Source organism: Cynoglossus semilaevis, chromosome 11, assembly GCF_000523025.1.
Source record: "Cynoglossus semilaevis isolate Cse_v1.0 chromosome 11, Cse_v1.0, whole genome shotgun sequence".
Taxonomy (NCBI): domain Eukaryota; kingdom Metazoa; phylum Chordata; class Actinopteri; order Pleuronectiformes; family Cynoglossidae; genus Cynoglossus; species Cynoglossus semilaevis.
Window position 1 is genome coordinate 11975047 of NC_024317.1, and position 24934 is coordinate 11999980.

The 24934-nt window shown below is 39.1% G+C and overlaps 3 protein-coding genes and 1 long non-coding RNA gene across 5 annotated transcripts in view; all 4 read right to left on the reverse strand.

Moving 5' to 3' along the window:
- iars1 (isoleucyl-tRNA synthetase 1) overlaps positions 1 to 10857 on the reverse strand; it is a 30936-nt gene extending 20079 nt beyond the window's left edge. The window contains exons 1-11 of one of the 2 annotated variants that reach the window (XM_017036794.2): positions 10684 to 10857; positions 9807 to 9934; positions 7806 to 7962; positions 7571 to 7690; positions 7314 to 7396; positions 6821 to 6938; positions 6547 to 6694; positions 5469 to 5556; positions 4933 to 4993; positions 4641 to 4736; positions 3364 to 3486 (exon numbers count right to left, since the gene is read on the reverse strand). In XM_017036794.2, coding sequence (XP_016892283.1) covers positions 3364 to 3486; positions 4641 to 4736; positions 4933 to 4993; positions 5469 to 5556; positions 6547 to 6694; positions 6821 to 6938; positions 7314 to 7396; positions 7571 to 7690; positions 7806 to 7962; positions 9807 to 9925 — 1113 coding nt within the window. In that variant the 5' untranslated portion in view covers positions 9926 to 9934; positions 10684 to 10857. Of the gene's footprint in view, positions 1 to 3363; positions 3487 to 4640; positions 4737 to 4932; positions 4994 to 5468; positions 5557 to 6546; positions 6695 to 6820; positions 6939 to 7313; positions 7397 to 7570; positions 7691 to 7805; positions 7963 to 9806; positions 9935 to 10605; positions 10626 to 10683 lie in introns of those variants that run through there. The other variant, XM_017036795.2, reaches the window with a different exon arrangement.
- Positions 295 to 3189, reverse strand: LOC103386364 (desmin). The gene has a single exon (XM_008320589.3). It carries the CDS (start codon positions 2664 to 2666, stop codon positions 1530 to 1532), a length of 1137 nt encoding a protein of 378 aa, XP_008318811.1. The 5' UTR covers positions 2667 to 3189; the 3' UTR covers positions 295 to 1529.
- A 1200-nt stretch (positions 10858 to 12057) lies between the features above and the next one.
- On the reverse strand, positions 12058 to 13996 carry rpl29 (ribosomal protein L29). The gene is made up of 4 exons (XM_017036498.2): positions 13909 to 13996; positions 13423 to 13475; positions 13107 to 13171; positions 12058 to 12195 (listed from the first exon to the last, which is right to left on the reverse strand). Exons 2-4 carry the CDS (start codon positions 13457 to 13459, stop codon positions 12097 to 12099), a joined length of 201 nt encoding a protein of 66 aa, XP_016891987.1. The 5' UTR covers positions 13460 to 13475; positions 13909 to 13996; the 3' UTR covers positions 12058 to 12096.
- Positions 13997 to 21879: 7883 nt separating this feature from the next.
- The window catches only part of LOC112487712 (uncharacterized), an 18125-nt gene continuing 15070 nt past the window's right edge, over positions 21880 to 24934 (reverse strand). Inside the window, exons 2-3 of the long non-coding RNA XR_003051056.1 lie at positions 22692 to 22781; positions 21880 to 22447 (exon numbers count right to left, since the gene is read on the reverse strand). This is a non-coding gene — a long non-coding RNA (uncharacterized LOC112487712). The remainder of the gene's footprint in view (positions 22448 to 22691; positions 22782 to 24934) is intronic.

Sequence of the window (24934 nt, forward strand, 5' to 3'; positions counted from 1 at the left end):
CTGTTTAATTATGTTTTTTTTATTTCTAATGCTAGCTTTATTTTCTAATGCGAAACAAACAGAGAACTGCTTAATTATGTTTTTTTTTATTCTAATGCTAGCTTTATTTTCTAATGCTTTTTTAAATTTTTTTTAAATTTTTTAAAATCGGTAACATTGACCAAAGTAAAGAACAACAGTTAATAAGGTCAAATTTAAATGTAGCCTTTTTCAACTAATTTTAATTTTTTAATAATTCATGTAAGTGAACATAAATACATGAAAATTTATTCTTATTCTAGTAATTATCATTTGCGCAAACGCAAATACAAAAAAAAACTTTAATAGCGAATCCATTTTTTGATTCTTGGAAGAATAAAGGTCACACATCTCCAAAAATAAATAATTATCTGTTTCTGGCAAACAATTTAATCAGTTCATTGAATTAACACACGACTGCTCACCTCCCTCTTACAGAGCAACATTTCTAAGTAAAATTTCTGTAGCTGTAACTTTTTTTGTTTCAGCAGGCTGTTGTTGACTCTTTCCTCTGGTGCAAATACATTTCGTTATATCTCTTTCTTCTGACTGGTTGTAAAGATCTTTTGAAATCTTTTGATGTGCTTCATTTTGAGTAAACAAAAACCACGACTGGGTAAGATTTTTTCGATGTGGAAAAAAAAATGCAAGCCACAACAAAAGACAAGACAAAAGAAAGAAACCACTGCAGCGCGTAATGTGCACTCACTTCAATCTTTATTAGGTAACAGTTGATCAACATTAGTGTGGAAGGGTCAACAGTTGCATCATCACTGAAACACTTGGAACATGAATGTTTTATGCAGAGCCCACGTGCTAAGTTCTGCTGTGTGTGGGCTGAGATGTGTCACACATCAAGGCAGAACTAAAGGATTTTGTGGTGAGGTTGCTGGGTTTGAAACCACCAACAGTGGAAAGGAGTGATAGTGGGGGAGAAAAAAAAAACACATTAGTAAATGGTTTTGGCAGAGAGGGAGGCAGGGAAGTGCAGGATCAGAGGTGACGAAAAGGGTGGAAACTGAAGAAAGATCAAAATAAGGAAGACTGAGATAACTGCAAAGGGGATAATGGAAAAGATGACAAGAGCAGAATCAAAAAAAAAAAAGGATGGAAAGCGAGCAAGGAGCCAGTAGATTGGTGGGGAAAAAAAATATTTGACAGGGATAAAATCTGGAGTTTTTAACTTGAGTTAGATCGTCTCTTCACTCCGTGGTGCAATGCTGCTGCTGCTGCTTCGGATGGATCCAGGATATTTGAACATCTTTGGCAATACCGAGCCAATGCTCTTCTCTCTGTAGCAGCTTCCTGTATCTAGCGATCTTGAGCCTAATGTGCAGCAGTTCCTGGTAGTCCTGGAGGTACTTGGAAATGGAAAGCAAGCAAGAGGCTAATAAGTTGGTCGGGGAAAAAGAATTATTTGACGGGGGACAAAATCTGGAGTCTTTAACTTGAATTAGATTATCTCTTCAATCCATGGTGCAGTGCTGCTGCTCTGGATGGATGCAGGATATTTAAACATCTTTGGCAATACCGAGACGTTGCTCTTCTCCCTCTAGCAGCTTCCTGTACGTAGCGATCTCAGCGTCCAGCTTGAGCTTAATGTGCAGCAGTTCCTGGTAGTCTTGGAGGTACTTGGTCATCTCAAGTTTGGTTTCACAGAGCTGGGACTCTAACTGAGCAATGATGCCCTCCAGGTTGCCCACCTTGTCAAAGTGAGCCATCTCCATGTCCTCTAACTGCTGCTCCAGGGCGGAATTGCGTGCCCTCAGCCCATCGATCTGGTTTTGCAGATCTGTGACCTGGTTATGGAAGGTGGTAATTTCGTCCTTCATGGTCTTCATCTGTTGTTCATGTTTGCCAGCGTGGTCTTTGAGAGTGTCAAACTTAGCTTTGTACCACTTCTCTGCTTCCTGGACATTGCGGGCAGCAACGGATTCGATCTCTGCGCGAATGTTGCGCAAGTAGGCGGCCAGGTCAGGACGATCGCCGCCGAGCTCGGCGGTAACCTTTGAGTCCTCAATCTGTCTCATGAGGTCAGCCACCTCTTCATCGTGCAGCTTTTTGAGGAACTCTATTTCAGCCACTAGTTGTTCTATGCGCCTTTCCAGCTCGGCCTTCTGCAGCGTTGCATTGTCAACATCCTGACGAAACTCCCTCAGGATCATTTCTGCCTCCTCTTTGAGTGCCAGCTCCTCCTCCAGCTTAAGTCGCCACACTTCAACCTCCTCTTCAAGGTAGCCCCTCTCGATGTCGACCGCTCCCTTCTCATTAGTCAAGGCCTCAATCAGGTCACGCACCTCTTTAAACTTGAGCTCATACTCTTCACTGATGCCCGTGGGGCCTCCTTTATAGCGCCCCTGCAGGGCAGCCAGTTCGGCGTGCAGCACAGCATTTCTCTTCTCCAGCGCTTGGACTTTCTCAATGTATCCGGCAAACTTGACATTGAGTTCCTGCATCTCCTCTTTCTCGTTGGCATGTTGCTGGTGTATTTCTGTGCCCAGCTCCACAGCACCGCCGCGATATCCTGAACGTCCACGGCTATCATACGATGAACCACGGCACCGGGAGGGCGAGGGGCTCAGAACCCTCACTCTGCTGCCAGAGCTGCTGACTTGCAGACTCTTCTGATTGTACGAGCCGGACCTCATGTTGTGTAAATAGTGCTTTAGTTCTAAGATTGGAGAGAAACAACTGCTCTTCTAGCTTCCCTTGAATACAGTCTTGCAACCCCTGACGCTCTCTATAGTTCCCCTCCAAGTATTTATGTGGCAGTTAGGAATGTATCGAGCAGCCTTGAAATTCACGCTTGGCTTTTACATATTTCAAAAGTGGATTATGACAGACTGTCAGTGAACTGTGGCCGCGTGTTCTTTATTAGCTCACGCTGTACTGTTAGCGGCCCGGCAGGGTTCGGTCCACTCCCTTGCCTTTGTACCAGGATGCGAAATAGTGATCAGATCATAAACTGCTGCTAGATTTTAGTCACCATCTACTGAGGATGGTAATGAACTCGGGTGTGACAACAAGTGGGGGGCACATTCTGTGCATCGGTAAACAGTGATTTGCTTTGGAAGCAGGTTTTACCTAACAACATAGTAGGTCTCCTCTGACTCAGACTGCCTGAAATTGTCTCGACATTACCAGTTTATGCCATTTATGTATTAAAATACCAAAAAATTCTCGCCATTTATGTATTAAAATACCAAAAAAACTAATTAATTTAAATTCAGTGATTTTTAGATCACAAAGGAAATGGTGAGTATTGAGAATGAGGAAAGGTGGATGAAATATTGGCGAGTACCTGCCAACACCCAATATACACGTTGATGTCATCGTGTCACTTACTTTGACATACTCCCCTGCAAAGTCTGTGACCTCTGACGTGAAGCAGCCGGAGGCATCCACAGGGCAAATGGGAGCCTGGTCTTTCTGGATGATGCTGTATTCCGTGCACACCCTGTAATCGTCCTACAGGAAGGGGGGGAAAAAAAGGGAGACACTTACAACACGGTCCACTGGTATGTGACAGTTATGCATGAATGATTTAAGCACTGTCCAGCTTCAAATTTATGCTGTATTCAAGCCCACTGTCGAAACCCATGACTGATAGCTCACACAGATCTTCCATCTACCCGAAGCAACCTTTGAAGCTTCACAAAGTAATAAAGGACTTTGTTATGAGATAGACAGTTCATTAGGGAGAAATGGTCAGGGAGGGAGACAAAGGTTGAAAATTCATAGAAAGCCTAAGCTGTACATGCATCTGTTTGCCCCAGACCTGGGGCCTGTATTGTGTAAAAGACGTTTAACATACCCAGGCTTTGTGTTCATGGTTTTGGCTTAACAAAATCCTCAAGCCCCCAAACAAAGTTAAACGGTTCCAAGACGGCAGTTATCGATACTATCTAGCCTGGTTAACCCTTGTGTGTCCTTCCGGGGTCTGTACTGCATGGCTTGTGCCAACTTTTCCTAATATTCATTCATACTCATATTATGGGACAAGCATAATGCATTACAAGGACAAAGTGTGTGTTCAAACATGCGAAAGACAAAGGGACAGTTAAAGAAGAGACACCTTTGTAGTACAGGAAAGCCCTGCTTTAAACTCAACATACCTTGCTAAACCACTGAACTTGTTCGGCGGTATACGCCTCTGGGTATTTAATTTATGATACAATGACTTGTAATTGATTTATAAGAAAGAAATGAAAGCTCAAAATACTATTACTCAGGTATGAGATACAATAGTCTTATGGCTCCACAGGTGAAGAAACCCCCTTTTTGTAAAGGTAGAAATTCACACATCCTGATTTTCTGTTTGAGTACTAGACAAAGGTGACCTCGCTTTCAGCTGCAGACAGTCGAAGTGATGGGCTGAAATGTACAAATAGTAGTCGGCAACTAAGAAATCAATGTCAGAGAGAAAAAAAAGATATTGAAAAGCCTGACAAGGGGTAGTGTAACCAAAGTGAGCCTTGGATATTTATGGGTATTTAAGTGTTAAAGAGTGTAATATTTGGTTTTGTTGGGGCTAGCTATAGAGTTCTTATTGGACATTATGATCTAAATATATAAACCCAAGACTACTGTGTTAGTACACACACAGAGAAGCAAATACTTACAGCTCCAAAGTACGGCGCCTGGTGGACGACTCCCGTACCCTCCTCTTCCTTGACGTAGTTATCAGTCACAACCTGGAATGCTCCTTTTTCCGCGCACTGTCGCAAAACAAGTATGTGGAGAATTCAAAGTAAGCCAAAATAAAAATAGAACACAGAAAAGGATGGGTAGATAGTACTGGATGATAGTACTGGTGAAACAGGTTTATTCGCAGCTATGTTGATGTTTAAAGCACAAATGGTGATGTGAAAAATAAGAATTCATAACAACCTAAAAACACAGAGTACTACAAACCTTGGCAAAGTACGGGAAAAGAGGCTTGTATTTTTTCCCTTTCAGCATCTTACCAGGAAACCTGTAATTACACAAAGCGTGCTAATAAATCCTCAGGCACTTTAAAATTATATTATTCAAAGTGATCATTATTATAATATCATTTTTATTCAAATAGAACACGTCACCATTATTCCCAGTAAATATATTTCTAACGGGGCTATTGTCATGAATTTTCACGAGATGTCAGTAACAAACCATGCAACCACACTGGTGAAGAGTTCATGACAATGGCACCTTTGGAAATGTAGTTACTGAGAAAAATGGTGACGGGTCCAATACTTATTTTACCCACTGTATTTAGCAAACATTCGAGACCCTTTTCACTTTACTGTACAGTAAATCACAATTACAGTAATTATCAAGTAACCTGTTGGTCAGAAAAATACATTTTAAATTACATTTTTTTTCTACAAAGTTCTCCAATTTTGATATAAAGCTTTGAGTAACGTTATTGAACATTTGTCAGCAGCAGCTGCGAGATCTTATCTACTCACTTGTCCAACAGTGTGTACTCGCTCTCTGATTTAAACAGAGCTCCAAGCCTGGCCTCCATCAGGATGTAGACTTTGTTGGTGGTGTTGTCTGTATGTCATAGAAAGGATTAATAAATAGCTTTGGCTGCATAAAACCTTAACTTGAAAAATATTACAACATAAGTTCATGAAAAACTCATTAATGATTATAAACTGTAATGTATATTTTTAATTGGTTTGGGATAATGAAACATCCAAATGTCAAGGTCAGTGAGGCAGCACATCATTAAGCAACTACAACTATGAAGCTGTATAACAGTTCTCTCAGTTTAGTGCTCCTGAAGTGACTACACCCTAATGATGGATAAGAGTGAACTCATTCAACCTCCAGGAATAAATTAAATTGTTGGGTTAATTTAACTGAGGAGGCAGAATAATAACAGCAAGGGTTTTGAAAAGCATGACAAGTAAAATGTGTGAAATGAGACAGAGAGAGCGTAAAAACAAATATCAATAAAGTATTTTTTTTTCCTCCTTGGTGGTTTAACAAAGTAAAACAGAAGAACAGCGCTAAAGGGAAATTATTAAGGGAAGAAAATCAGAAAAAAAGATGGAAAAAGATTGTATTCTAAGCAGTCTCCTATGCAGCAGGAGGAGGAAATAAACTGTAGAAAGAAATTATACATCAACACTGCCCCCCTCAGGACTGAGAAATTTAATTCTCCTCTTCTGGAGAATTATTATTTTAGCAAAACAGGCACAAGGACGGTTTTATTTTCAAACTAAATTCTATCTTTTAAACATCCACTAATTAACAAATTAATACCTGCAACACACTCCAAACTGGCATTTGATATATCCACATTCAGTAAAGAGATGAAACACCTAACTTGTGTCAGATCAACCTCACTGAGCACAGGGTAATACGTAAGTCAACATCTGACTAAAGCTGAATGACACAACTGGAAAAAAGATTGCAAAGAACTGAGGGACTGCCATCCTGACAGACTTTAAAATTAAATGCACGTGTTATGTAGAGGCTTCTCTGTGGTTGTGCACAATAGAAAACAAGGCTAATGAGTAAATTAGAAATTCCCACCTTTGACTTTAACATAGATAAATTCTGGGTTGACACACAATGCCAAGTTGCTCGGCAGAGTCCACGGCGTGGTGGTCCATGCAATCAGAGAAATGTCTTCACTCTCCAGCAGGGGAAAGTTGACGATCACAGAGGGATCCTGGACATCCTGAAGACAAATACAAACTCATTTTTATCTAATTATCACATTAACCTGTATTAATAGTACCAGAAATCCAACTTCAATATACTGTATAAAGATTTTCGAACATAAAGAGCCTTCATTTCTACTAACCTTGTAGTTCTGGTGGGACTCAAAGTTGGAGAGTGGGGTGTTGCAGGCAGTGGAGAAAGGCATGACTTTGACACCTCTGTACACCAGGCCCTTGTCGTACAACTGTTTAAAAACCCACCTGAGAAAATGAATAATAAAAAATTAAAAAATGTATTTTTATTATATTTGTTCTAAACTAAGTTTTAAACCTAGTTTTTTTTTTAGTTTTTTTAGAAATGTTTTGGAGTTAGTTTCCCTTCTGTTATTGCTATTGACCACACTGGTTTTATTAGGGTAAATATTCTTCATACAATGTAAGACTCTTGCTCAGTATTATTCGATATTCTTCCTGATACAACTAGCTGCACCGGCTATTAGACAAGACCAGAATACCAGTGAAGCAAATACTTGGACAAAAGTAGCATCTTGCTCAAGGTAAAGGAAGCAAATACAAAAGTAGCATCTTGCTCAAGGTAAAACCCCTTTACATTGAGAGATGTTCTGATATACATACCAGACAGTCTCCATGAACCACGGGTAGAGCGTCTTGTAGTCATTTTTGAAGTCAATCCATCTGCCCATGCGCTTCACTGAAGTCTGAAGGTAGAAGAAATTAAATAAAACAGGAGAACGGTTATAGCCATCAGCCCTAAAGGCAAACATTTGCTCTCTGACACCAGATATACATCCAAATCAGTTCTATGTTTACAGGCTGCTCACATATATATATAACTGAACTGTTGGCAAAAAAGTGTCCCTATATTCACTCACCTCCCACTCGTGGGAGTACCTCATGACAATGTTTCTGCACTGTTTGTTGTATTCAGCAATGCCCATCTTGGCAACATCATCAGGCCCTTTGATCCCAAGGGTTTTATCAATCTCATATTCCTAAAGAAAGGAGAAAAGAAAAAGAAACATGACACATGAATAAACTAAATATCAATCTGATAAAGTCATTTTTTTCTATATGGGTAAAAGAAAAAAAACAAATAGGCCAATTTACCACAGGCAGGCCGTGACAATCCCAGCCAAAGCGTCGTTCAACATGATAACCACTCTGGTGGGCAAAGCGAGTAACGATGTCCTTGATGGTGCCGGCCAAGATATGACCATAATGAGGGAGACCAGTGGCAAACGGAGGTCCGTCGTAGAAGGTGTACCTGATAAGACGAGCAGCAAAGACAGGAACATCAGCCTTTGTTGCTGTAATGCGTGATTACCTTGTAAAAATATAGCATAGTAATTCATTAAACTGCATGAGTTACACAGTACATTTTTTTTTCTGATGTTGTAACATTGCAAATGATACATCGGAACAACATTTATTTTACCCCTCGAAAGGAGAAACAGGGACTTTATCTGCATAACTTTTAATTTAAGTTGTCACCTGATTACTTAAAGGAATAGAATCCAAACTTCTGAAGCTCTTGCATTACTAAAGCAACCATGACGTCAATCAATTAATCAACATCTTCATTAACATATATGAATGAAATAATAGAGCAAAGTAAAATGTCACTGTAATGTTAAAATAAGCATAGATTTTAAGCATACATTTAAAAGCAGCAGATCATGTTGAAAATGTCCAGGCAAAACTTCTCTAGTTTTGGAGCATAGACAGGTAACTTAATTTTTTTAAATAACGAATTAATTGATAGTAGGGCTGCACAATTCAATATTAGCAATATTAAGATTAAAAAAAATCGGGCTCTGCTGCATATGAAATCAAAGACGCTCTCAATCAATAGTCAGCCAACCACCAGGGAGAGAACAAAAGAGAGCTGTCTTATTAGGAAGTGAGCAGCGAGCAGCAAGGGGCAGCCTCAAATTGTTGACTAATGTGAGAGTGAGACATAATGTTGGTAGCAGAAGGTGACGGTGTCGCAGCATTTGGAGGTGAGGAAGAGTTAGTGCTGACCAAAAAGAAATTGTATGCAGTGCAGTAGAGTTGTGTCTGCTCCTACGAGCAACACAAATAATGTATCCAACCAACTAAAAAAAAACACCATAAACTTAAATACAATAAATACGAAGGTGAAAGCTAAGGCTAGTCCACACCATAAACTTATATACAATAAATATACGAAGGTGAAAGCTAAGGCTAGTCCACTAGATTCCTGTACGTGTCCATAAGGACGACACTGCACAGAGCCGTATTTATCCACTTGTTAAAAAATAAACACTGAAATAATGGATGCAATAGCGAAAGTGAAAATAAACTCTTTACTTTAGGTTTCATCTTGAACTGAGAGCCTTGTAGGAAGGAAAGGAATGTGAACTACTTGTCATTGTGACACTGCACACCACTGCACACAACCAAATGTGACCTCTGCTTTTAACCCATCACCAAAATGAACAGTGTGTGGGGACGGTGCCATGCATAATGAATAATCGTGATTAATAATCGTTATTACAATATTGCTTAAAATAATTGGTATTATCATTTTGGCCATACCTACGCAGCCTTTATAGGCATTTCTGTTACCAGACCTACTATTTTAGATGGCAAGTCTAGCATATTCTTAAAACAAAAAAATATTTGACTATAATTGAACTGAAGATGGTTATTCAAATATGTACAATACAAAAATATGTAAAAATTCAAATGTGTACAATACAAAAATATGGTTTTGTAAAAAAAAAAGGTAAAAAGGTCTCTGGTAAACCCTTAATCAGAGAGACAGTGAAGTTTGTCACAAGGGATACAATTAAAAAAAAGGGGAAGAGCGAAAAGTAGAAGTTTAACTGAATGGTAAATTGTGCTTTAAAACTTTGAGCAACTATTAACACCTGCATGTAGGCAGCTTAGTCAATGGAAAAACTGGTTTGCCAGGAAAGGTGGCTTTATTACTTCAGACTGACATAAATCTGATCACTGATTACCTGTTTTATTTTTGGTTTGTGGGACTGTGGCTGAGAAACAATAGCTTAAGTTTTGTCTTTAAAATTTACAATAGACTTTTTAACGGTTGGCACGTGAATAAAATAGAATGTAATTATTTACCTGGGCCTGTTCTTGGACTGCTTAAGGCACTCCTGGAAACAGTCCTTGTCTTGCCAAAACTTCAGTACTTTCTCCTCCTCATTGGGAAAATTGATGGACTCTGGGACTGGTTCCACCATGTTGTCCGTCTGCAGAAATAAAAAATATGGGCAAATGTAAAAGAAATTAATGAAGAGAGGTATAAAAAAAGGAAAGACTAATATATAAAAATCACTTATCATATACATAACTTTCTATAACATTTCAGCATCAAGGAAATTACATTTATGTGGCGTTTTTCCCACTGTACCAAACTTATGCAAAGCTAGTACCATAACAACAAGGTATTAACCTGACTTTACGATGAATAATAGCACTGTTCTACATTAGAATAAAATGCAGCTGAAACACTATTTGTAATTCCTTAAATCGTGTTTGAACGTTACGAATTAGTAACTGTTCCAAAACGTAAATTTTATTTTTTGTTTAATTCATTCCAATGCAGAACAAAGACTCTGGAAGTTAAAATTCCATTCATTCCATCTTTATCTCATAAAAACTATGCCTGTCGCCTCCTGTCAGTACCGGTGTTGGCACAATTTTGAACCAACAGTGTTATTCATTTTAATGCTTGACGTTATAGAGATGGTAAAAACTTTACCAAAACAATTATTTTAACGTTATCAATTTATCTGAGTAAGTTCAAAGTGATGACGCTTTCCTGTTGTTAGCTACCAAGCTAAATACGCCTGTCAACGTCAACTAGCACCTTTTAAAACGGATGAAATAAAGGTTAAAAGGCAATTATAATAACACAGACCCGCGACAGGTTTCGGCGAGGTGAGGCTTTATTCTTAAACTGAAACAGTAACTTGTCGGCGTGAAGTTGGATACTCACATGCTGCCGGCTGCCGAGAGAGACGAGAAATGATGCAAGCTGTGGTCAGAGCAGGAGCGGATGTGACGACAGCACGCAGCCCATATGGTTGCTTTCACAGTAAAGTTCTACAGTACGGCTAATGGTCACTGAAATAAAACCAAACAAGGCATAAAAACTACTATGGTTAGATATGTGGTACTTTTATTAATTAAAATAAAGAATATATTTCATAGTTACTATAACGGTTATTATTGATGCATTAAACATTTTTTCTTTATCAAAATTATTTTTACGTTCTTGTTAGTACTTAAAAAAGGATGGATGAATTAAATAAATAAATGTCTTTTTTGTTATAAATCAATAATCCAGTCCTTTTTAAAAAAGGTTTTCTTTCTTACAACCAAAAATACCTTTAAACGATACAAAAGTTGTGTAAAAAACCTTTTTAGTTATTTTTGAAGAAAATACTTATCTTAATATTCTTGATTATTCATCAGAATCTTAGTAAAATCCATATTTCCCTGGTTATATTCCTGGATTTGTACGCAAACCAAAATACCAAATCTTGCAAGTAAAGACCTAAAGCGCTCAGAATGGTGGGTGTATTTGGTGTCAATACATATTTGAGGTCAAGACTTTTTGTGTAAATGCAAATAGTTCTCGTTTTTTAAATTACAATATACTCAATTACCTGCATACTTCATAAAAAGTGCCAATGTCAACCTCTCACATATATAATTAGAAAATAAAATTAAACTTTAAAAAGTTTACAAACCAGAGGACGTTCGATTATTAGGGCTTGAGAGCCAGCTCACAAACTTTGTAAATGTAACACATGGTTAACAAAATGTAATACCATCATGTACAGTTACATTATGAGCTGGTCTCCGACATGTCTGTCTCTGAGATTGTGTTATTTTACCTAGAACTTTTTTTCCTTTAAAGCACCAGTCTGAGGAAGATACTGACAAGCAGAAGCAGGAGGGTCAACAACTAACATCCAAAAATCACAGCCACTGCTGTTCTGCTCTTTAATGTAGTAGTTCACTATTGTTGTTTGACTATAGTTTTGACACAGTACTTTGTTTTTATATACAGGGAGGCTATAGGTCACAGCTGTTCCTTTTTCCAATATACTTACCTCTTGGCAGCTGGAACTGCAATTTCAATTCTGATCAAAAATAAGCAAAGTATTCTTAAATACTTGACAGTTTGAAACGGTCATTAATAAAGTAGTAAATTTAAAAGTAAATGGGTTCTGTATTTTTATCGCGGAATTGAAAAAGTATCAATAATTGGGGAAATTCACAGGTAATGGTATCGACTACTGAAATTCTGGTATCTTGAAAACCCTATTTCAAATCTTTAAAAGAAGCTGCAACAGAAAGAAAAATGTTATCAAAGCATTGCTTTATTAGGTCAAGTGACAGCTTATTTCGCCTGGACTGCTGCTGCCTTGCGCGCTGCCTTCATGCCCTTCTTGTTGTGCTTCTTGGCAAAGCGCATGTTCCTCAGGAACTTAGGGTCAACCTGTAACACAATGAAAAGTAAAAACATAGTATCAATAACAGTCTAAAGAGGTCACTTTTGATAAATGTCTCTGCTAAATTCATAAATGTAACCTAAATGAAGGCATTGCTCAATGTTGTGTTCTGTAAAATGCAAAATTGTTCATTTGGAAAAAAAAACATTTTGATTCATAAGTATTGCAACACTGCGTGGCTTGCTTTTATACAGTAATTTACAATAATTTAACTAGAGTGTGTGCCTTCTATACACAGCCCATGGAATCAGCCTAAAATCCTTATCCACGAGGATAGTATTCATCCCCATGTACTTGAGAGCATCTTGGCCTCATATAATGGTAGTCACCTTTCTGCTTCCTCCAATATTTTTAAAACAATTTTACATAGTTCCATAATTGGTACAGCTGTAGGTCAGCAGAAACAGACAGGATATTAACCAACAAAGAAAAGAAAAACGTTTACTGAAAAGCTGCCATTTTGACATACATTTTACATTCTTGGATTCTGGCCAAAAGATTAAACTTTAATTTTATTTTGTGTAAATCCTATCTACACTGCTTCTAATTATGTGCAGTGTAAACAATAGTTAGATATGTGACAAACCTAGACCTGTTAAAAACACCGCAACACATAAGGATTCCCATGTGTGTTACCAGGAATGCAATATTAAAGACATTCCAAGTGTGCAGTGTAGACAAACATTTTAGTACCCAATCAACCTGTCCAATGAGTAAACCTCACAAACAGGCTCTGAAACTAAATGAATCAAGCATCCACATAGCAGACACTGCACACTTTATCACTACAGTGAAATAAGATGAATGTTTCACTATTAATTATTCCCCCCGACAAACCGCACAGCTCAACCTCAAAATGTAAAAATGTACAACGTGGGAATTTCAAAACCATACATACCCCCTTCAACGACTCGTAGCGCTGAGATGTGGGCTTCTTGATTCCATTTCTGTGGGCTTTACGAGCTGTAAACACACAGATTCAACACTGTCAATCTCCATTGCCTGTACCCATTTCCATCTTGATGTTACTTGTGTACTCAAATTATTTACAAGACATTTCAGCCATCTAAAGTCGTCCAAACATTTTAAGGACTACCTTCAATTGCCCGTTCTGAATACAACTATAGCTATACCTATGAATCCAATGTGCAATGTGCTGGTCAAGTTAAGGCAGCCTGCATAAAACCATATACATGTTTGTATAGTATACTTACACTGATTGTGGGTTGTGTGGTTCTTTGACTTGGCCATATCGACTCTTATCTATCTAAAGGACGAAATAGGAAAAACACAATAACAAACAATAAATAACAAATAACGAAATGCACAGAACAGTTAGCATGTTAGCCTCAATTAGAAAAACCAGCAGAGGCGTTATACATGGAGGACAACACGAACATTCCAAACGAAAACAGATAGTCGTAATGTACTAAATATATAAACAGAAAAACACGAGGTTAATAAGAAACCATTATATGTTCACAATTTTGTAAAAGGCGGTTGCTATGCTAAAAGAAGCATTAGCCTCACTATTAACTTAATTTGATAATTTTCTGAGAAACTAGTCAGCATAATAGTGCATTAACCCCGTAGTAAATAAGATGTTCATTCAGAATATGCAATTTATTTGGGGTCCAAACGCGCAGAATATGAGGATTAATTGAGATTTTAAACCTTCTAAGATTAAGGAAATGATATACCTGCCACACGAACAGACGACAACCGGAAGAGAAAGAAAACCCCGATCCCGAGGAGAAGAAGATCGGTCGTTGTTAATAACACCGCCCCCTGTCGGACACGTTTCAAAGTTAACGTGTGAAAGTCTATTCTTTAGCACTGGATGTCGCTGTCCGGTCATATAAACGCTCTTTCTTGGGTTATCAATATAAAATATATAGATATAAATATATAAAACAAATTTAATAATCATACACCCAGAATACTAAACAAATAAATACATAAATAAATATTGCACCACTACATCATACTCAAGAACATTAATATCAGCTCTATAGGTCAGGAAAGGTCGAACTAAATGTTCTGTGTTTATCAGCAGGTAATTCTTCCATACTTTCCTGTAACAACAAATTCATCCATCATGTCTTTCTTAAGTCTAGATCAATTTTACAGATTACACCAACCAGGACAGCGACATTAAAATGTCTACTACGTGTGTATTATCTTATAAGCACTTGGAGAGAAACAGGAGAAAGCTTTTATTTTCCGTTTGCAGTGTGTGACAAACAAGTTCTAAAATGACACCGATTTAATCTGTCTTTTTATTCTTCACAATTTATTGCCATATTTACTGTCACAGTTCTGAGACCTCTGATGTGAGAGATCCAAGGACAACGCAGGGAATAACCACAGAGGGAAAACATGTTCAGAGCATTTATAGAAAGTCTGGTGTGTGTTTACACATTTCATTGCACAGTCAGAGACACTTGTCCAGGCCTGCTTGTAAAAACACAAATAAAACATAATCTATAGTGGCACTTGTCAAATGATCCATGTTTTTCCTGAGTCAGTAAATCAGGACCCCTATTAAAAAAAACTAATACAGAACAAATTCACATCATAAACATCTTATAGACAAATGACATACTTAAAACATTTTTTTAAAATGATGAATATAATGCATTGCTTTATTTCTCTTTATAATGGGCCGACCGACAATCAAATCAGTATATAAGTTTAATAGGGTTGAGTAGTATAAAATGTGAATATTAGTTTACATGGAATAGAAGATGATTTAAATCTAAAAAAAAATCTGTGTTTGCATCTGCATTCTAATAATCAATCTAATAATCCAATCTTTTTTCTTAGGCTATTAGGACAGTCTTTAATCTATTGAGGGTTTAGCTGCAATTTTTTCTTAGGCTATTAGGACAGTCTTTCTTGCTGGTCCAGTGCAGTACTTCTCAAATAGTGGGGCGGTTAGGTGCCTGTGGGGGGAGGGGGGGCGGGTATAAGGGTCTTCCAGTGTGGCACGCTGGACATAAGTGTACCACTGCTGTAATGCTTGAATGATAACAAGCCTCCAGTCACTAGGTGGCAGCAACTCATATAACTCATATAAAAAAAAATACATGTTTTCAGGTTCTCAAGGGGGGCATGATGGAAAATAATTAAGAACCACTGCTCTAGTAGTAGGTTAGAACTTGTAATTTTCATTAGGATTAGCCCAGTCACTTAAAAATTAAATACAGTCATTATATAGTCGTACTTTCTCTTGCTAGCTGGATAGTTATATAATAAAATCAGTGCTGATAATATATTTAATACACAGGAATTCATAACATAGCTAGGCTCCAATTGTTAGAATCCACTTACTGTACCATCAGGTCTGGAGTTCAGCTTTATTATCGTAGTATTGTACAAATACTACATTATTCCTGCTCCACTGCTTGTGATGGAGTTTTCATCCATCTTGACTTCTATCTGAGAGTGAGTAAACTGTGGTCGCTTTAAAAAGGATTTTCTTCTCTTTTTTTTTTTTTTCAAATAAACAAAAAGACAGTGTTTAAGCAGGGCTTTTATCATTTTCAGCAACTTTAATCAATTGCTATAAATCTCACATTACGTGCAGATATGTTGTGAGGAGTGGAATGAATTTCTTCACCAGCACTGCTGTAATGCCTCTGCTGGAAACCTGGTTATTGGTCTTAAATCCAGTTTAGCCTGTAAGAACCTGTCTTCATCACTGAAGTGTCTCTCTGAGCCAATAATGACATGGCGTTTGAGTGAAGTGCGAGGTAGGGGTAATTACAAGTGGGCTGATTTTATTACACGCTGAGAAGGAAAATGTGCATCAGCGATTAGCTACCCACAGCTCCCGCCGTTACTGCAGTGATTTTCAATATTACCTCAGAAAAACGTCCAAGGTAAGGATCCACAGTCGGGGCTGATGGTTTCTGGTCTGACGGGTTTTCATTTTTACACGGAAATATTTCATTTTTCCATTTCTATCGGCACAAGTGGAGGAATAAGATAGTTTTACTGTTTTTACGAGGTTTTCAACACACCTTAATGTGTGATTTGTAGTTTTCATTCCACCAGAATGAGCCACTTTAAAAAATGTTTTACGAAGGCTGGCTATTATGGAAAGCAGTTTGAAATCTGTACCATACGCCTTAGGATACGAATTTCAGATGAACCTATTCATCTCAAACCTTTTACACCGTGCACCGCATCGGAAAATACACACCAGTGCTCTTGGAATATGGAGAAAACCATTCACTTATCACAAGACTATCAGTCCATCAGCTAAATCAGCTAAAACCAAGTAGCAATTACATTTTCAAAATTAAACTCACATACACAAAGACACATTTCCTCGAGTACCACTAGAGGGAGTCCGAGAACCACAAGTGGTACACATACCATGGCTTGTGAACCACTGTTATGATCAAGGTTTTATATTGCTCACTTATTTATTCCAGATTCTTCACTTTTCTGTATCATTTAGCTGTGATGAGAGAAACAAACACGGTTCGTTTGCACTTACAATGAAAATGGGTTGTGGGAAATTACAGAAATACAGAAGAAATCCGGAACAGTGTGACTACAAGATGCTGGAAAGTTAGTATGAAACTATGATATTTAAATGAATTTAATTTTTCAATTGTTCTATTACAATGGCCTGCATAGTCTAACACCATGGCCCTGCCTCCAAAGACTAAAAATACAACTGTCTCAAGCACACACACGAGACAAAACATGGACAAAAGATATAACGTAAATAATCACAGGCTTGCTAAAAAAAATAATTCATCATCATGAATAATGGCGACTGTAATTAATCACAATTTAACTTGATTACATGAGATAAATCAACATTCCTAAAAAAATGTGTAATTATTATTATTATTTTAAAAAATGATGAAAACAAGTCATTATTCTTTAAATAATCGTTGCTCCACAGATCCACAGTTTACGGTGATGTTGTTGCGATGGAGGCAGTGAATAGCTCACATCTCTGCCCCCCCCCCTCTCCCTTTCTCCCACTCCCCTCATCATCCCTCCACCCTGGTCTCCACAGTTGGGAACTCAAACCTGACTCTATTAAAAAAACCTACCTCCTAACCACGTCTTGACCCACAAAATCCCCCCCTTAAGTCGCTCCGAACCTGCTTTAAAGTCCGGCCAATGTCAAAATGTGCCTTATGTTGTTGTTGTCAACCCAAATCTGTCTTTAAAGACACACAGCAGCAGCACCAACACACACACACACACACACACACTCAAGTCTGATGGTAGACTTCTAAATATGGGCCTAACCTCTTGTCATCCGCCCACCATTCTCACAGAACTGCTCTCTATCCTCTTGTTCTCAGTGGAGGACGGGTGAATCCCTGCTCAGGCAGAAGGAATCATGCAGCAGCTGCCTATATTTAGACCATGTCTGATCATATGAGCTTCTCAGCTCAGCTCTTTGCAGCTCAGGGTCCAGTTCCTTCAGTTACAGGTTGTATGTACCATGATGTAATGGTGCTGCTTGATCCGATCCTGGACAAGAAAGGACAGGTTTCCACTTGGTGAAGCCTGTTGATGCTTTAGAAAATGTCCGTCCGTCCATCCATCCGTCCATCTATACATCCATCCAGCCCTAATTCTATTGATCCATCTACTTATCCATCCATCCATCCGTCCCATCTATCCATCCATCCACCCATCCATCCATCCATCCATCTATTCATCCATCCCACCGACCATCATTTCATCCATTCAGTCATAATTCTGTTGATGGATCTACTTATCACTTATCCATCCATCCATCCATCTGTCCGTCCTATTTATCCATCCATCTATTCAACATCATCATCCATCCATCCAACCATCCATCCATCCATCCACCATTCATTGCATCTATCAATCATCATTGCAACCATCCATCCATCATCCATTTGCCCATTCATCCATCCATCTGTCCTCCCTCCATCCAGCTATACATCCACCTGTCTGTCAATCCATGCAGCCATCTATTGATCACTCATCCATCCATCTATTCATCCATCCCACCGACTATCATTTCATCCATTCAGCCATAATTCTGTTGATCGATCTACTTATCANNNATCATTTATCACTTATCCATCCATCCATCCACCCATCCATCTATTCAACATCGCCATCCATTATTTTCTTCGCCCATCCATCCATCCATCCATCCACCCATCCACCATTCATTGCATCTATCAATCCATCATTTTAACCATCCATCCATCATCCATCTGCCCATTCATCCATCCAGCTATACATCCACCTGTCTGTCAATCCATGCAGCCATCCATTGATCACTCATCCATCCATCATTTCATCCATCCATCCATCCATCCATCCATCCATCCATCCATCCATCCATCCATCCATCCATCCATCCATCCATCCATCCATCCATCCATCCATCCATCCATCCATCCATCCATCCATCCATCCATCCATCCAACATCATGTTTACTCCAACAGTGAACCACTGTTCATCCATTAATACAAAGCCTGGCTGTAATGACCTCACAGTGAGCTCTGTCGAACACAGTTCCAGAGATCTGAGTGTCTGTGCCTTATTCCATCTGTAAGGAAACAACACTACATAACCCCACATCAATAACTGAATCTTCTTCTGTGCAGTGTTTCTCTCACGATCTTGCATTGTGCCATTTTGCACGCCAGACTCTTGTACCTCCACTTCAGCTGATGATAAGGTCCTTGTAATTGTCACCTTTACATCTTGGAATATAAAACTCTTAAAGGCCAATAAAGTGCAGCGTGATAGAATGTTGGGAGGTGTCTTTTGACATTTAACTTCACTTACAGCCTCGGTTTAATGACCGCCTCACAGAACGTACGGCATCTCTGGAGATGCCGTGCGTTCATTCCTGGTAATAACATACAGGGCCTTTAGGGAACCACCAGGTCGGTTCTGTTACTTAATTGTTTCCCTGTGAGAGAGCAGCAGACTTGAGATGCCGCAGCTTCTGTGCTCTCTGCTTCTTTGTTTCCTCTTTATCTCTTCGCCGTGTCCCTTTCTTTTCTTTCCCTCTTTGTTCTTGTACAATTCATTCGCAGCGTCTCTCCTGTGTGCCCAGGCCGTTTGTACAATAACAGAACAACTCCTTTAACTGCGTGTCGGTGTTTAAACCACAAGTACCAGTTCATCGCAACACGATTAAAACAATTTACTAGGGATGTCCGATCTTAGCTTTTTGCTGATGTCCGATATGCCGATATTTTCCAAACACCGATATCAACCGATACAACTGATACATTCAGCCGTTTGTCCCCAAATTTTTAATTTTAGGTCACATATCTCCTGTCATGGACGTAACACGTTACCTACTTTTATTCTGAGGCCCAACTAAAGGCACTCCACAAATTAGCATTGTCCGTACAAAATACATTTCTAAAGAAATTTCAGCATATCGGGAACCCAGGATTTCATTTTCGGAGGAAAAACCAATAATGTTTACTACCGATATTATATAATTATGCTAATATCGGGCCGGGTCGGACGTCTCTACAATTTACTTAAAAGCAGTTATTCTCACAGATTGGGTTGAAACCCAACCTGGAATACAGTGATCCCTGTCCTATCGCGGTAGTTGCGTTCCAAGACCCACCACGACATGGGAAAAATCGCAAGTATTTCTCGCCAAAAGTAGAGGCGAGATAGTTATTATATTATAAATTATATATTAATATAATATTAAGAGAGTGGCCAACAAACGAGGGGAGATGCTGAGAGATGCTACGATGCATGAGCCAATCAGCATGAGGAACACAAGAGCATGCTCAATCTGCCAATAGTAGTTTTCGTACACTTATCATCCTTTTTTCTCTAATAGACTGGAATCAAGTCAGCGCTGGAGCCGAGCACACAAGAACATCAAGGTCGCTCTCAGATTAAATTCGTTACTCACTGACACTTCACCTGTTTTTCCCTTCACTCTTCACTCCGCACGACGAGTATTTTCACACGAATTCAATGAGAGACACGACTCGGGTTTTTATTCGGATTCATCCACGAAACTCGCAGTACTGTCAAGTGGTACGGTACCTTGTACTTGCCAAGATTCACAACATACTTTCTGATAAAACTTTTGAATAGAAAAGCACGAGCATCCGATGACGCATCTGCAGCACTTTATTGCTACACACTGTATTGCGATGCACTGCGTATGTAATCATTTCACCATCCATCTGGTGTATGTTGCTCCAATACACAGTCAATACACATTTGCACCAACTGATGACAAGTTTGTGTTTCACAGAAGCGCCTCCAACTTTAAATACTGTCTCAACGCCAGCGTCTGAAGAGGCTTCGACTTCAGATGAGTCTAAACCAGGCGTGGGCAAACTTTTTGATTCGCGGGCCACAGGTGGTCCTAAAATTGAACAGGGGGGCCGGGTCAGGAGCAGACAGATAGATAGATTACATGTAAAACTCATGCATAATAAGGATAATTGGCTAAAATGCTTTTATCATTTTCTACGCCATCTATTGGGGAAACATGGGTATTGCAGGGAAAAGGCAGAAGTGTTATGATATTATAAATTATATAATTTGGAAAAGTTTGGCGGGCTGGATTAAAAAGCTGAACGGGCCGCATCCGGCCCCCGGGCCTTAGTTTGCCCATGCCTGGTCTAGACTGACCAGCTGACTAACACAATTGCCAAATTGGTCGTGAGACTGTAAACCAGGCATGGACAACACGTGGCTCCTCGCCCTGTTTCACGTGGCTTTATGGCAAATTTTGTGTTTTCTACGATATGTATGAATATGATGAATCATGAACACAAACAGGAATTAAACATTTTTTTCTGTTCCAGTAACTAACAGATTTGAATGTTGAATTTATCTCAGTTAATTGTGATAAATCCACAGCTACCCATTAATTAATCAGATTAAATGCTTTTTAATTTAATTCATACCTGATTGGAAAAAATAAAAAGCTAAAACATACTACAGAAGGGTTAAACCAGGCATGGTCAAACTAAGGCCCGGGGGCCGGATGCGGCCCGTTCAGCTTTGTAATTCGGCCCGCCAAACTTGTCCAAATTATATAATTGGTTTGTATTGTGATTATACTTCTGCCTTTTCCCTGCAATGCCCACATTTTCCCTATAGATGGCGTAGAGAAGGCTAAAAGCATTTTAGCATTTTAGCCTTTATGCATGACTTTTATGTCATTTATCTTATGTTATTGATCTAAGCTCCATCCATCTGCTCCTGACCGGGCCCCCTGTCAAATTTTAGGACCAATTGTGGCCCCCAAGTCATAAGGTTTGCCGACGCCTGGGTTAAACTACCTACTGGTAAACTTGTGTTTCTCACAATTTGTTCTCATTACAGGTAATAAAGATATTAATCCAGTGTTTGGTGGAAGTTTTTTTTTTTTTTTCATTTGTTTTTCATCATGGCGGTTTAATCTGCTGCAATACTCCACTGTCATCTGTCTTTATTAGTCTCCGCGTGTTCAGCGCTCATGATAGGATAGGAATTGTTTCTCCTCAGATTCCCATTAGTCATCAGTTTGCTCAATTTCTCCAAGTTATCGGGACTCTGACAAATTAAATAATCATGGCGGCATTGCAATACCAATCAGTTCTTACAACATCTGCGGCGTGTCCGCGGTCTGCTGTTCTGATTAATCCACAGTCAGATCCTGTTAATTAAAAAAAAAGAAAAAGAAAAGTAGAACGTAATGATGGATGGCATCACAATCGATGGCAACGTCAGCTTAAAAGAAATCACTTGAGTTAATTGCATATTAGTAAGATTTTGTATGTATTATGTTTATTCTCGTATATATGGTTCAATAGCAGGACATCTTTGTTGTCTGCTCGACGAGTTGTTTTGTTTCTTGTTTTTTTTTCTTCTTTTGTTTGTTTTATATAAAGCACTGAACTGCAAATCAATGGACAAACTCCAGAAACACATAAACCACATTAATCATATGCTGGTGACTCATTTTCACACATGTTCGCATTACACCGTGATCACACACTTACTGTACGGTACGTATTTGTCTACAAAATACACCTACACAGGTATACACACACACACACACACACTTTTCTTTTGACAAAGTGCAGTTTGGCATCGGGTATTTCTGGGTAAGTAGTGTTTTTTCAAAACAATGTGTTTCGCGGACAGGCGGCCTCACTTTGACCCGTTTGCGATCTGTGTGGAGGCAGGAAGACGGGCTTTACAAATGGGTATGACTCAATACTGTCCTTCTGCCAAAGAAAGAAATAAGAGAACAAGAAAAAGAGAGCGAGAGAGGGAGAGAGAGAGAGAGGGAGAGAGAGAGAGAGAGAGAGAGAGAGAGGGAATTGAACTAGATCAGATGCCCTATCTTACTCCTCTCACAGAGCAGCACCAAGGACAATGCAACCGTCTTTGGTCGGTTCAGATTAATGAAGTTGACATTTTTCCAAATGGTACCAATGTTGTCTAAAAATAAAATGCACTTGCACCCACCTGAGAGCCCGCGGGCATGCTGGGTGTTGAATTAGTGGCGTTCGAATGCATCGGTGCAACAGCGTCATCGGGCAGCGGTACTTTTCGCTCCTACAAATTGAGAAACTAAAGGTGAGTCATTTGCGTTGGTGCACAAAGAATTTGAGAAAAAAAAAAAGTTCGATTCTTTGTGCAACCACAGCCGAGGGTCTCCAACCTTCAATTCCGATACTATAGACGATACAGTAGCGGCTAATGGCGGTATGTGCGAAGAAGGAGGAGGAGGAGGAGAGAGGAAGGAAGAGAGTTGGTCCGTACGTAGACTCTTGATTCTGTAGCGTACCTTACACGTACACTATGTAACTTATATAAACTTAGAATTAACGTTTTGGTTTTTCACTTTAGGATGGTACATATCGTGGACGTACTGCGATCAGGACACATCACTATTATGAAGAATAATGTACAAAATAGAGTGAAAATCACGGAAGAGATGCGTACGGAAGTCGCTGAACATATGAAGTGAGCATCACTTCTATGAAGAACGGAAGAGATGCATACAGAAGTCGCCGAACATATGAAGTGAACAAGTGAGGCAGCGTGGGCTCCTCACTTGTTCAGAGTGCTCGGCCACCCAGCGTCCAAGCGTGCTCGTATCTCGAAAAACTCGAGACGCTCATATCCCGAGGTTCCACTTCCAACACAACAGCATTCAGTGTTTCTAGTAGGGACTCACAACAATCCCATGCACTGAACTGAAGTCAACACTGTTTGCGTTACCTAAAACTGCACAACTGATGTTTAGTGCCATTTCTTGCTGTTGGCAAGCAAGTTGGAAATTGGGTGTGACGTGTAGATTTATTGATTCTTGTTTCTAATTACATTGCATCACTTTTCCGTAGTGTCTTCTACATGCTGCTGTGATGCATTAGTCGATTTTTTTTTTTTAACTTTTTAGTTCAACTCAACACTGACAGGAATTGAAGAAAGACACTCATGAAGAGCTTTTCACCAGCTCTGGTGATTTTTTTTAAAAACTTTTTAGTTCAACTGCTGCCACCTAGAGGAGGGGTATTAAACTGTCCTATTTGTCACTGTCTCACTGATGAACAAAGACAAATTATCGATCCATTTTCATCCGCTTATCTGTTATTGGGTCGCAAGGGCAGCAGGAGGTGAACACTGGGGTTCCACACCAATGACAGAAACATTGCCTTTGGGCCAAAGCGCCACAAAGACAAACTATTTCTAGCAAATAAATAATAATTTCCAGAACAATTAAATCATATTGAAAAGTTTTCCACAGCACGCCTGACAATCTCTCATGGCACGACACAGTAATTGGGAATCACTGTACTGTCCATACGGTCCCTAATGCATTGTGTTTCAACATTTTATTTTTCAGCCTAAAGTGTAGACCTGGCAGAAAGGGAACACGGTTACAATGTGAGGTGCATTTGATATGAAAATGTAATTCTCGAAGTGCTGATGGGCCAGAAAAGTACTTTGAAAACGCTTCGGAGTACGGCGTCGGAATTGAAATACACTACATCAGCTTGTACGGCAGCAGCATAACATATCTTTATGTATATTATATGTGGCATTATAGCCCAGGCAGCATGGGCCAGGAAATTATGCAGGGGGATGCAGAAAAAAGAAAGAGGGTAAGAAGATGCAGAGAAGAAGTAGAAGAAAATGAAATTAAAGTTGAGAACTGCTCCGAAGAAACCTTTTATTTTGACCTTCCTTTAGGGGTCACCCATACAGATCATTGAGCTCCATCTTACTATATCTGAAAAAAAAAGAGAAAATAGCAGCAGAGGGCACAATCAGTGCAGATGAAGCCACAACCTAATGCGTTATGTACTACAGTAAATATAGATGCAAGGATGTTTGTGTGACTTATGTTATTCTTGAGCCCTGTACTGTATGTTCCCTACATTTTAAAATTAGACATAATGAGATGTGGTTATGTGAAACCATTGCACAATAGATTCATGGGTGCTCTATTAAACATCTTCTCTTTCGGTGATGCTGCACAGTGTGGGGTAATAACGTCTTCAAAAGATCACTGTTGAGTCACGCCATTAAAAGGCTTGTCAGATTTTTCTCTGAATACCCCTTTTTTTCCCCTAATACAAAAAGCATTAGTCATATTCCAGCCATCCATGTTTTCGTAAAGGCACCCTATGAACCCACTGTACATAACACATCTGTCCACAGTGCTTTTACACTACAACTGTAGCTGATGTTTATTAAAAAAA